Source organism: Gobio gobio, assembly GCF_949357685.1.
Source record: "Gobio gobio genome assembly, chromosome: 24".
Taxonomy (NCBI): Eukaryota; Metazoa; Chordata; class Actinopteri; order Cypriniformes; family Gobionidae; genus Gobio; species Gobio gobio.
In genome coordinates this window covers 6239125-6251935 of record NC_137120.1, presented here as the reverse complement: position 1 = coordinate 6251935, position 12811 = coordinate 6239125, and the positions used below count along the sequence as shown (strand labels likewise).

Here is a 12811-nt window from a genome sequence, read left to right as displayed (position 1 = left end):
TAACTTTAGTAGCTTTATTAAGAACACATTTCTTATTTGAATGCTGCTGTTAAAGTCGGTGTGAAACGGAAGTTGAGATCGTCCTTTTCTCCTTATTGTGACGTATATCCGAGTGAAACAGCTTCTGAAATCTAAAAAATGTAGGGCGGGGCTTGATTTCGTCCTTCGGGAATTGATTGGATCGTTGGGAGTTGCTAACAAAATGGAGGCAGATTTGAATGCCAGTTTGCACTCAGTTGTGGAGAAAAACTCAATCTAGCTCTTAAATTAATTTATTTTCTCTCTAAATCCTTTTGATATGTTACTGAACATGTTTCCTTACTTCTTGCTGGTTTATGCTACAGATTTCACTCCTTTTAAGCCTTTTATGGCTTTATTTCTGTAAAACTTTTTATAAAACCTATATGGGGGGCGCGCCGTAAGCGCGTTCACACACGCTGCATTCCTAAGTGAGAGCCGTCACGACAAGCTAATCGTCCGACTATATTGAGTACTTTTTACATAAAAAAAGCTTTTACCTCTCATATATTTCTTTCTTTTTGACTCAAGTCCTTCCTGAAGAAGGTATTGTGTATACCGAAAAAATTCACCTAACCACCATATTGCTACGATCAGTGACAGGTTTCTGAGAGGCAGAGCAGAAACTAAACAGAGCGCGATAGCCCCGCCCTCGCACCATAGCACAAGTCGTTTCGAGGAGGGAGGGAAGGTTAACATATTTGATTAAAGATTATAAGGGTAAATGAATAAAAATAATAATAATGAAGTGCACAGATAAATCAGTTATAGTAAACATTACAATATTAAATATAAAAATACGAATAGTAAAATTTGATTTCATGCCGATTTTAATGCTCTGGCTCTCTCTGAGGGTGGGGTCTATGCTAATACGGCAGTGTCCATCAACACTCGTGGGCGGGGCCTGTGAAATGTGAGGTCACTTTACCAGGAAATATATATATACCCCACCGTTCTGCAAACGGCTTGTTCTGAGACAATGCTTATTCAGGGCTCGACATTAACGCTTGTCCGCTTGTCCGGGACTTTTTTGAAGGGGCAAGTAAAAGACTTTTACTTCTTGTAAAATGGGCAAATTTGTCCAGGATGCCAGTGTTACACCCCTACTCTTTATCGAAGGACATATTATGGGGCGTTAGGACCTACACAGACCACAGGGTGAGCGCCCCCTACTGGCCTCACTAACATCTCTTCCAGCAGCTACCTAGTTTTCCCAGGAGGTCTCCCATCCAGGTACTGACCAGGCTCAGCCCTGCTTAGCTTCAGTGGGAAACCAGTCTTGGGCTACAGGGTGATATGGCTGCTGGTATATGACGCAGTGAGAAGTTCAGCACTGCAGTTCACATTACAGTTTCCCCTGCATTATGTTGATTATTAGGGACAAGAAAATGAATTATTTGTCAAATCAGTATGAGTGAGATTCTTTTAAGCCAAATCAGATTTAGATCTGTCTTTTGCAGATGGGGAAATGCCTAATCAGCAGAGAGATTTACCAAACAGTGAGTTACTTTAAAACAATGTCCATTGTTTTATTCCATTGTCCATTACAAGTGGCCTGATCATAAAAATATATCAATCAATCAAAATAAAATATAAATCTGTGATTATTGTTCAAACTAAGATTTCCAATATCACAGAAACCAAAGGTTTGTTTGACAAGATACTAGTTGCATTTACATTTCTTTTCTCCAGATATGATTCGAGTTGGGCTAGATCAGTGGTTCTCAAAGTGTGGTACTCAGACTCAATTCTTAAATTTGTTTCTAAACACATTATAAATGTTAGAAATGTATTGCTGAAACACGTTACAAAGACTGAATGTTTCTGTGGTGTGACAAACTCATAACAAATATAAATAAATGTTAATACAATAGGCCTACATTTTAATTTAATCTTTATTTGAGTAAAGTTTTTTTTAACATTTAAGTACAGTACAGTACAGTACAGTTTTAATTAAACTTTTAGGTACAACACATTTTAATTGAATTATTATTTAATTATTGTATTTACCTGCATGTAAGCACAGTGCAGTGTTAATATACAAACTGTGTACAATGAAAAAAGTGGCTGACAACAATAAATATTCTTATTAGGATTAAACTGCCTCATTTTTGAACTGTGCAGAGCTGTAGCTGAATAGGCCTATACCGCGCTACTGTATTTTAATGTTGGTCATTATATGGTGGTACTTGGAGAGCCAAATATTTTCTAAGGTGGTACATGGTATAAAAAGTTTGCAGACCAGAGGGCTAGATAAAGTGAAGAAAATAAAGGTGAAGATACTGTCACTCTAAACTCTGGAGTCTCTGACACACAGAGAGATGATCGGCTACGGTGGAAATATGCTGATTCCAGAGTATCTGATTCCACAACCTTATTTAGCGTCATAGCTGTACAATAAAAGGACTAATAGGTTCTCATTAAAGGATGGACCCCGGTGGGAAATTCATAGACAGACTGGGGCTGGACCATAAGACTGGAAATCTCACTCAATCAAAGTCAATGTCCGTGGTGAGAAGCTTAAGATTAAGTCTTACTCCGACTTCCATTTTCTCTGTTGTTTTTTGAGCTCAGTCAACAATTATAGCTGTGGTTTTAGTAATAATAATAATAATAATAATAATAATAATAATAATACATTTTACAACATGGTTCTGTCCTAAACAATTCCCTTTCACAATAGTAGTGTTTTAATAGCCTATAGTCTCAGACTTTTCTCCAAATAAATAGTACAAGGGCCATATTACATTTTTTCTTTCTTTTCTCTCTTTTTACCTTCTGTATTTCTATTTTCTTACAGCTCCCACACAAAAGGGTTGGGATGATCCAAATGAGACAATGTTGTCCTTGATACCAGAAGAGGACCCCAACAACACCAGTACATACACTGTGCAGCCGACGGGCACTTTATCCACTGAGGATGAGGAGTCTGGTGGGGAACTAGACCTTTTTTATATAAATATTACTGATAAATCCTTCTCTGATGTTGTAAATTTCTGTAGCTGACCTGAGAATCATTTTTCTGATAATATTTCAGGAGTCATGTTCTGTGTGTTTTCTATCAGTTGTCTATCAACTAGCAATGCCAGAATAGTGAATGAATCACTATTGATCTAATCGGTCAAACAGGTTTAGAAAATGGTCTTTAATTGTTCGTGATTCAGTTTGATTCATTCGCAGAGGTTTCTCACTCTGAAATAGCAATGGGATATTTTATAAGACAGAAAACAAAAAGAGCATTGAATGAGGTTCATATTTGCTTAATGATGAAGCAGCTTAAACCCTACCCTGACATTATATAATGCTGTTATAATAACCACATCCTCAAACCTTGCTACACAATATTCTTATATTTATATATAATATAAAAACACAAACACACATGATTTGCTTTATCAATGCTTTTATTGATTAGAAGTGTTTCAGAGAAAGTCATTTAAATGAAGTAAAGGAAGAATAAACATTTTTTTGAGATCTCAAAAATAATAAAAATCACCATTCCCACTTTATATTAAAGATAAGGAAGGTCAGAAAGTGTACAATCAAAGTAACTGTGGAGCAGCACGACTGCATGTGATCTCACGGGCCTGTAGCACAAATATAGCTCAATTGGCCTGAACAGGGAAAATCGTTCCAGCAACGGTTAGCTGTAGGATGGAAAAATGAAATAAGTTAGACTGATCATTATAGTGGAGTTAGAATCAAACTAAAAAAGAGCCATTGCATGATACTGTATGATATGAATTTATAGTATTGTAATTTATGATCAGAAGTTCTCACAGGTGAAGCTGATCTCCAGACAGTTCTCGCCACCATTGAGATTATTAGGCTCATTCGAGCACCAGTTGGTATAATCATACGCACTTCCATCAGTCCACAGCCACTGTTTTTCCTAAAGAGCAAAGACAGTGATTATAAGAGTGCACAACTACTGAAGCTAATTAAAGCCGCGATTTAAATCCCAGTTGTGCAGGTGGGGTGTGTTGTAACACTGCGTTACAATGAGCCACTATTAGAAATATGTTATTATATTCTATACTTTTATGAATTCTTTTGAGAAACCATGAGAAAACAGTGAATAATGACTTAGAGTTAATGTTCAGAAATTACTAATTATTATGTTTTGAACTATGCTGTTTAGCTGTATTTAGCAATGTGTTTGTTGTCAAACTCAAAAATGAGTATATTTTTAATGATTAAAAAATGCCATTATTTTATTTTAAAAAGTTAATAATTGTATTTTGTTGACAAAATATTTTAGTTTTTCTTGGATATTTTTTTGATTATATCAAGTAACATTTTAAGCTGTCATTTGGTCATGTACAATGTACCCCACCTACGGGGCATGTTGTCACATTTCACTTCCATTCTTTCAGGGTAAATCAAGAAAAAAAAGTATACACTGTATTAATGAAACAAAAGCACATAATTGTACTAGACATGTGTGCAATTAATGTGGGAAAAAATAAATACTCAGAACCCCAAGTGGATTTACACAAACTGAGACAGTCAATAAGCGTTAGGTAGTGCCCGCTCTCTCCTACAGTAGTAAATATGAATGCGCTTCATTCATTCAAGCCATCCTAGGTGTAAATGACATTCTTCTTTCAGACAAATACAATCAGAGTTATATTAAAAATGTCCTGCTGTTCCAAGCTTTATTATGGTAGAGAATGGAGTTGAGATTTTGAAGCCCAAAAAGTGCATCTATCCATCATAAAAGTAATCCATACGGCTCCAGAGGGTTAATAAAGGCCTTATGAAGAGAAAACTTTATAAAGTAAAATAACTAGCTGCCGACAGACGGCCTACGCAAGTCGACCTACACCAAAAGAATAACCCCAGACATGATGTAGGAGAAGCTTTGATGCCTCTCACGGTTCAAACTAATAAAGCTGGGCAACAAACTCAAGCTCCTCTTCTCTTATATTGGAAAATGTATCTTTTAAAAATCTTGTTTTAGACTCCAATTCTTGACCGGTGTTTTGTTTTGCTCTATTCCAGGCGTCTCCAAACTCAGTCCTGGAGGGCCGCTGTCCTGCAGAGTTTAGCTCCAACCCCGAATAAACACACCTGAAGCTAATCAATGTCTTACACGGCCCTAGTTAGACACAGATTAGCTGGTTCAGGTGTGTTTAATTGGGGTTGGAGCTAAACTCTGCAGGACAGCGGCCCTCCAGGACTGAGTTTGGAGACCCCTGCTCTATTCTCTGAGCTTCAATATGTCAGTACGTCATGCGTCAGGTCAGGGGTCACTCTTTCGATCTTCTCTTTCATCGATGTGTACGGCCGTCTACCGGAAGCTAGTTATTTTAGTTTGTAATGTTTTAAATATGGATATTTTTCTTACACAAACGCATGGCTTCACTTCAGAAGGCCTTTATTACCCCTTTATTCGAAATCTACTGAATTCACCCATTCTACCCATACACTGCCATTATAAAGCTTGGAAGAGCAGGACATTTTAATATAACTCTGATTGTGTTCGTAAGAAAGAAGAATGTAATTTACACCTAGGATGACTTGAGGATGAGTAAATCATGGGATCATTTTCATTTTTGGGTGAACTGACTCTTTAAGTTCAGCTTTAGACCAGCTTTGTATTTACTGTTTAAAGCAGAAATGTCAGTTTAGACAAACAAACAGATCTCTAGGACACAGTTTAACTTACTTGTACAGCATCATGAGCACCGATCCAAGCACGTGTGTTAGAAGAGGGCAGCAGACTCAGCAGGAAATTATTTTCCACTTTATTATGCACAGATGCCAGATTCGCATCAAGCTTTAGGCAGTTTTTCTAAAAAGACAGATTTCTTTAGTGTCAATAATCTTTGTTAATCTATGTGTTAATCTTTTTAGCATAAAGCATAAGTGACTTTTCAAACAACATTTCAGTACTTTTCAGGTTTAGTAGGTCTACTTAAAAAAATAACAATTCTCACTTTATTTTACGTGTCTTTAACTACTAATGCACTAACATTTAAATTAATAATTTGATTTGGTGCAATTATTGTTTACTTATATTTTAAAAAGAAAAATCTGCATGTAATTACAGTTGTAGTTATTTTCTGTAATTAGACGGATGATTACGCCGTTGACTCTTCCCTTACACCTTAACCGACCCATCCCACCAAAACTGCCCCTAACCTCACCCGTGTCCCACCTCGATATCAGCAAGTGTTTTAAAATACATAAACTCAATAAGTACATTGTACCTTATGTATTTATTTAATATAGGGTTTGAGCAACACATTACCTCTGCTGTGATCCAGGGAACCGTCTGAGAGAAGTACTTGTAGCACCGGAGTCCAAAGTTTGTCCATCCATAGGGGCATCTTTCAACTAAATCAACTGCATCCAGTGCAGAAATGTTAGGGCGTTTGTAAAATTCACAGCAAAGAATGCTTTTAATTTTTATTATTTTATGTTTATGTACTTTGATATTGTACATTTCTAATTAATCATGCAAATATTAGTAATATTGTACATATGTGTCTTACGTTCTGCAATTCCCATGGAGAAGAGGATAAAAAGAAGAAGAAAACTTCTCAGCATTGCCATGATGAACCTGAAATTAGGAAAGATAATGTCTGCACTCATATTCGGCACACTGTGGATTCTCAATGCATTTAAAGACAAAGCACAAATATACTTTAGAAATGTTATTCAGAAGGTTTTGTCCCAGAAACTCACCTTGGTTTGGTTGTTGCCTTCAGAATCTCAGAGGAAGATTTTGTGAAGTTGCAGAAACAGCCCTGCTTTTATACTTGACTTAATGTCATGTGTGTATGGGCCAAGTCACGAGAAAGATATCTTATTGTTTGAGATGTAGATTTTTATATGCATGAAATAAAATCCAAATATTGGAGAATGGGATGAGCCGGTAGAAATATTTACTTTTAAGCATTTTAAATATTTGCGTGGCTGACGTGAAATGGAATTTGAACAGTCACACAAGATCATTATCATCATTTAAAATGCAGTAAATGGTTAATCATTTCTTTGTCTTACATGGACCTGTTGATATAAAAACTGCTTTGTCTTTAGTTTTTAAAAATGTTTGAGCCAAATCTCAAAATTGTTTAGTGCGACTGTCTCAAGCAACTTCTCAACTTTTATAATTTCAAAAGAAAGGAATGCAAATGTTAATAAATACATCAGGCATAATGTCTATTTTAGTAAATGGCAATCTTTTTTTCATCCATATATTTCTAAAAGCATATGAACTTGATACATTTTGTCTCTGAAAACCATGTGACACCATATCCTGACTTTAAATCAGGCAATTCCACTGACAAGTTTAATTTATTGAAGGACCCCATTCAAGGTCTTGTTACTGTGAAGCCCGTGTCATGTGCACATGGTAGTTTTTTGTCTTAGAATTGCTCAAATATTTTACTTTTTTGTTTCTGTTGTCCTTTGGTACGACGCCCTTATATTCTTAATTCTTGCTCTCACACATTTCAGTAAAAATGTTCAAAAAACAGTGAACGAATTGACAAAGTTAATGACCCCTTATATTTTCTCAAACATCAGACTTCACACTATACATAATATGTATTTCACGAGTTCACACTTACATCAAATTAAATAGAGTTTATGCGTATTTGGCGTGCTGTATGGGGAAGGGCTCGGAATTTTAGCCCAAACCCAGAGTATTCCCCCCGTGATAGAGCTAGTCTAGAACTAGACTGTATTTATTATGGATTGTGTTGACGTCTAGTAAGAGTTTATTAAAATCAAAGTGAGGAGATGGGGTGGTGGAGGGATGCTAAAATAAAAACGGTCAATGAAAGAAGGTAAATCTGCTGTATATATACACCTCTTATCGTTGATTAAATCAATTAGCTTGATGTGCTCCACACGTGTTTAATTAGGTTTAATTATCTGAACGTGCTTCTCCCGAAATTTGTTAATAAAACATCACTTTTTTCTTCAAAAGTGTTGTTTTACAAAAATGTCTTGGTTACGTATGTAACCCTTGTTCCCTGAAGGAGGGAACGGAGACGTATATCGGAACTGACCGACGAATTGGGATCTGTTTTCAGAGACCAATCTACTTTGAATGATAAATACGGAAGTGGAATACCGCATCATCTTTTTAACTGAGGAGCCGAGATAAGTGACTCGGGCCTTCAGCGGAAGCACAGCCCCTGGCGACGGGACATATGTCTCCGTTCCCTCCTTCAGGGAACGAGGGTTACATATGTAACCGAGACGTTCCCTTTCAGTCGGTCAAGTTCGACGTTCGAACTGACGACGATTTGGGATCCCTACCAACACGTCAGGGATGCTGGCCCTTCCTGCTTGAGCTCACTGGACCACTCCTATGTTAGAGTGGGAGTCAGGGCTCCCGGCAGGGAAGGACAGTCACTGCTGTTCCTGCAAGACCCACTCAGCGTGACTATTAGATAACGCTGGGAAAGCATGCCCGTCTCGGGAGATGGTACGCTGCGGAGCCACGTCCTTCAATGGATGGAGAGGTGGCGAAATACACATAAGGACTAACCTATCAGGGTAGTGCTACATATGGCAGTCTCTGGGGTGGATCCAACCTGGTCCCAGGGGGGAAGAACATGCCCGGAGACGACAGAGCGGGATCTGTCAAGGGAAAGACACGGGGCTAGCCGAGTAGGGAAGCTGGTACCATGGAGAATACACATATGGGGTTGCCGTGAGTGAACATATGGAACCCAGCCTACACACGTTCCACAAGCATATGGGTGCAGGCCTGGCGTCAGACGGCCGCAACGTCTGACACTGAAGGGGTGGCGGAGGAACTCACAGGGTTAGCCGTTTCCGGGGAACTCAACTGGAGCAAAATAGACGCACGTATCCGGCCCATTGGGCGGGAGTGGCGTTGCAAGCCGACACTAGAACAGGTACTAAGCGCTACTGGCCACTGGGGGCGAGGATGCGGGAAGATACCGGCTCTACACGGAGGCTATAAAATCTGGCGAACGTGTTAGGTGTCGCCCAGCCCGCAGCTCTACATATATCTGTCAGCGAGGCGCCTTGAGCCAGCGCCCAGGAGGAAGCTACACTCCTTGTGGAGTGCGCTCGCAACCCGAACGGGCAAGGCACGTCTTGGGACTTGTAAGCCAAGACGATAGCATCCACTATCCAGTGGGCTAACCTCTGCTTGGAGACAGCCTTTCCCTTCTGCTGGCCTCCGTAACAGACGAAGAGCTGCTGTGAGGTTCTAAAGCTTTGAGTCCGGTCAACGTAAGCGCGAAGAGCGCGGATGGGACATAAAGCTAGGGCTGGGTCTGCCTCCTCCGAAGGCAGCGCCAGGGCAAGACGGACCGCCAGTAACTCTAGGCAATTGATATGCCAACGCAGTTGGGGCCCCGTCCACAGACCCGAAACTGTGTGCCCGTTGTACGTGGCCCCCCAGCCCGTGGATGAGGCATCCATGGAGACCACAGCATGCCTGGACACCTGTTCTAAGGACACTCTGGCCCGGAGAAACGAGGGGTCCGCCCACGGGTTGAAGGTTTGGCGACAGTAAGGAGTAACTAAGACCCGGTACTTGCCACTCTGCCACGCCCATCTCGGGACTCGGTCGTGCAACTAGCGTTGAAACGGTCTCATATGAAGCAATCTGAGCGGCGTTACCGCGGCTGCAGATGCCATACGCCCCAGGAGCCTCTGAAAGAATTTCAGTGGGACAGCTGTCCTCTCCTTGAACGTATTCAAGCAGTTCAACACTGACCGGACTCGCTCTGGTGTGAGGCGCGGAGTCCAGTTGACCGAATCCAGCTCCATACAGAGATAAGAGATCCTCTACGTGGGGCAGAGTTTGCTCTTCTCTCGGTTGACCCGAAGGCCCAACCGGCTGAGGTGACGGAGCACCATGTCCCTGTGTTCACACAACTTCGTGAAGCCGTGAGGCGACAGGGACAGCCCAAAGGGCTTCAGGTTGATCGCTGCAAACCAATCTCGGGGACGGATGCATTCGGGAATGCGTTTCTGCGTTAACATTCTGAACGGGAGCTTGTGCAGGGCCCAAATCAGAATGCGCAGTTCCAATGAAGTAGGGCCTGTAGAACCCTGACTTCATATCGGCTGGAGGAACCGGCTCGACTGCGTCCTTCGCCAGCAGGACATCGATCTCTGACCACAAGCTGCTCCACACGGTGGTGAAGAGGATGCCCCTGTACTTGGTAGGCCGGCGAGCAAACTGAATCGCGTAGCCGAGTCTGATGGTTCGGATGAGCCAGCGAGACGGTTCCGGGGAGACCTAGCCAGGCCTCCAGGGACCAAACAAGCGGGACCAACGGCACCACAGACGTACCCGGGGTGGGGCAGCGAGGTGGAGTACACAGACCCGACTCAGGAGGCCCGGAGGCAGCCCAGAGTGTTGCCTGAGCACTCCAGGTGGGGCAGAGTATGGGTGAGAAGGCCCGGGGGCGTTCCCTTTTAAGGGAACTCGAGCTGCGTGACCGCTTTGGGAACGAGACTATACCGATGGCCCCATAGGAGCCGGATGCCCGCTTGTGACATAGTCAGGGTGAGCACCCGAGCCCCAGGAATAGCACAGATGTCGAGCTCAAAGGACCTGACGAAAGTGAGCGGAGAGGAACATCCTGCCGCATCACAAACATCCTGCAGGGAACCCCTGCCAAAAATGCCCAAGAGGCAGCCATACTCCCGGTGGAGGGGGCCCGGACAGCCAAAGGAGAAGGCTGCCCGGCCACCACATAAGCAAGTGAGCCTCGACTACCCACTTGCTCACCCTCGTGAGGCCAACGTGACCAATGTCTCCTGAGAGAGCATGGACCACCCCTGAAAGCAATCTCACATGTTTATATGTGAGAGAGATCGTGGCTGTCAAATGAGGACAGGAAACAACCGCATCCAGAAACACACGATTTGAATGACATCTTGAAAAAGACGCAGGGTCCAAACGTGTTGCTCTTTTAGAAGGAAATGCTCTTTTAGAAGTGCTGAAGCACTCAGGGAGATGACCGCGGCTCACAGCAGTCCGATGGCAAGCCTGCGTGTGAGCACTCAAGAACGGAAACGCCCAGCCAACCAACACAGGAACAAGTGTATGTTGCAGTGGCCACTCGCTGACTCGAGCTGTCACACCAGCATCCAGGTAAGAGAGTAATCCTCCTCGAGACTCTTCTAAACTCTCTTCGTAGAAACAGCTTGATACAGCAAACCATTCGGCTCCGAAGTTAAAAGCAATGATGCGGTATTCCACTTCCATATTTATACCCACGCAGCGGGGCGGTGGAATGTGTGAACCACATGCCAATGTCCATTGGCTCATTTTTAATCACTCAAAGTAGATTGGTCTCTGAAAACAGATCCCAATTCGTCGGTCAGTTCCGACGTACGTCGAACGTGACCGACTGAAAGGGAACAGCATGTTTCCTGCATATTTGCCAAATACCCATTTATAGTCGAGTTAAATGTTAGTCATCCAATATTTTTTCCGTGCCTGTTCAAAAAATCTGATTGTGTTCATTCATTCTAATGTCTGATCTAGGAAGAAAGGTTTTTTTTTCACTTTCTGCTTTTAAACCCATCTGATGTGCTGACAGAATTAAATAAAAGCCTACATAACAAAATATTGACTCTTGATCACTGAATGGTTGATCAGGACGAGATGCTCAATGACTGTGGCACAACAACAACAGCACACTTGCTTGTGTCTACAGTTGTTGGCCAAAAAGCTACTTTGTTGAACTACATTTGACCTGTCCAATATACCGTTCGGCGGTCTAACGAGTCCGCCAGTTTATGTAGGCCATGTGTGCATCTCAGGCAGCTAAAAAATATGTTTACACAATTTTTTAGTAATGACAACTCGTCATAAAAAAAACACAACTCGTCTTTTTTTTTTTCATGCATAATTTGAAAAAATACGTAAAATTACGGCCGTTATAATCCAACTCAATGGGCACTGAAACAGCTTGGTTACCAACATTCATCAAAATATCTTCTTTTGTGTTCAACAGAACAAAGAAACTCATACCGGTTTGGTGCGTAAAGGATGTCAGAAGTTTCATCTTTGGGTGAATCAACACTTTAACACTATTTTCAGCATTACTGGAAGTCATTTTTACTGGGTCATGTATAACTGCAATCTCAACATGTGAACTAAAATTATTTCAAATTAATTTATTTCTTTGACAAGTAATCTTGTATTGTACTGTGATAATGAGCAATGATGACGTAGCACAAAAACAAATTGATAACCAAAAAATCTGAACATGACTGAACTGAAATCTTTTAAAAATGGGAAAGATGGCGCCGGTGTGTGTGGCATGCCGTCTACTCTCTGTGTTATCTGTCATGTTTTTATCGTTTTTATTGTTTCCTGTGTCACACTACTGCCACTCTCTTATTGTTTATGACCGTCAACAATTGATCGACATTTACCAATCTATGCCCAAGCATGTGACTTCCTCTGAAACGGATAATTAAAATTTTTACTCACAACCGGACTCCTCTTGCCTCCCTGAATATCGGAGGTGGCAAATCTTCAATGTCTCAGGCAGACGACGCCGAAGAAGATGTGGGAAAAGGGTAGGTGTCGCCGCAAGGATAAAGTTAGCTTTGGCTGCCCTCCCCGTTCTGTGCTGGATTATTATGCACCAGAAGCGGAATGGAGACTATGGATGTGACAGCGAACGGGGGATTCTACTATGGATGTTCAGCCAAACTCACCTGACTCCTCAGCCATCTCTCCTCGATGCAATTCACCTCGGATTCGGCGAAGGAAAGCCAACTACGTTAATCTGCGCTCATTTCGCAGATCGTCTCAAGTTCACCGAGA

The 12811-nt window shown here is 41.7% G+C and overlaps 1 protein-coding gene across 1 annotated transcript; it reads right to left on the bottom strand.

Moving 5' to 3' along the window:
• Nucleotides 1-3784: 3784 nt before the first annotated feature.
• Nucleotides 3785-9786, bottom strand: LOC307120819 (ladderlectin-like; the record flags this gene model as incomplete). The annotated part of the gene is made up of 5 exons (XM_079807994.1): nt 3785-3910; nt 5690-5815; nt 6275-6369; nt 6519-6586; nt 9734-9786. The coding sequence occupies 5 exons, from the start codon at nt 9784-9786 to the stop codon at nt 3785-3787; spliced, it is 468 nt and encodes a 155-aa protein (XP_079664120.1).
• Nucleotides 9787-12811: the final 3025 nt, after the last annotated feature.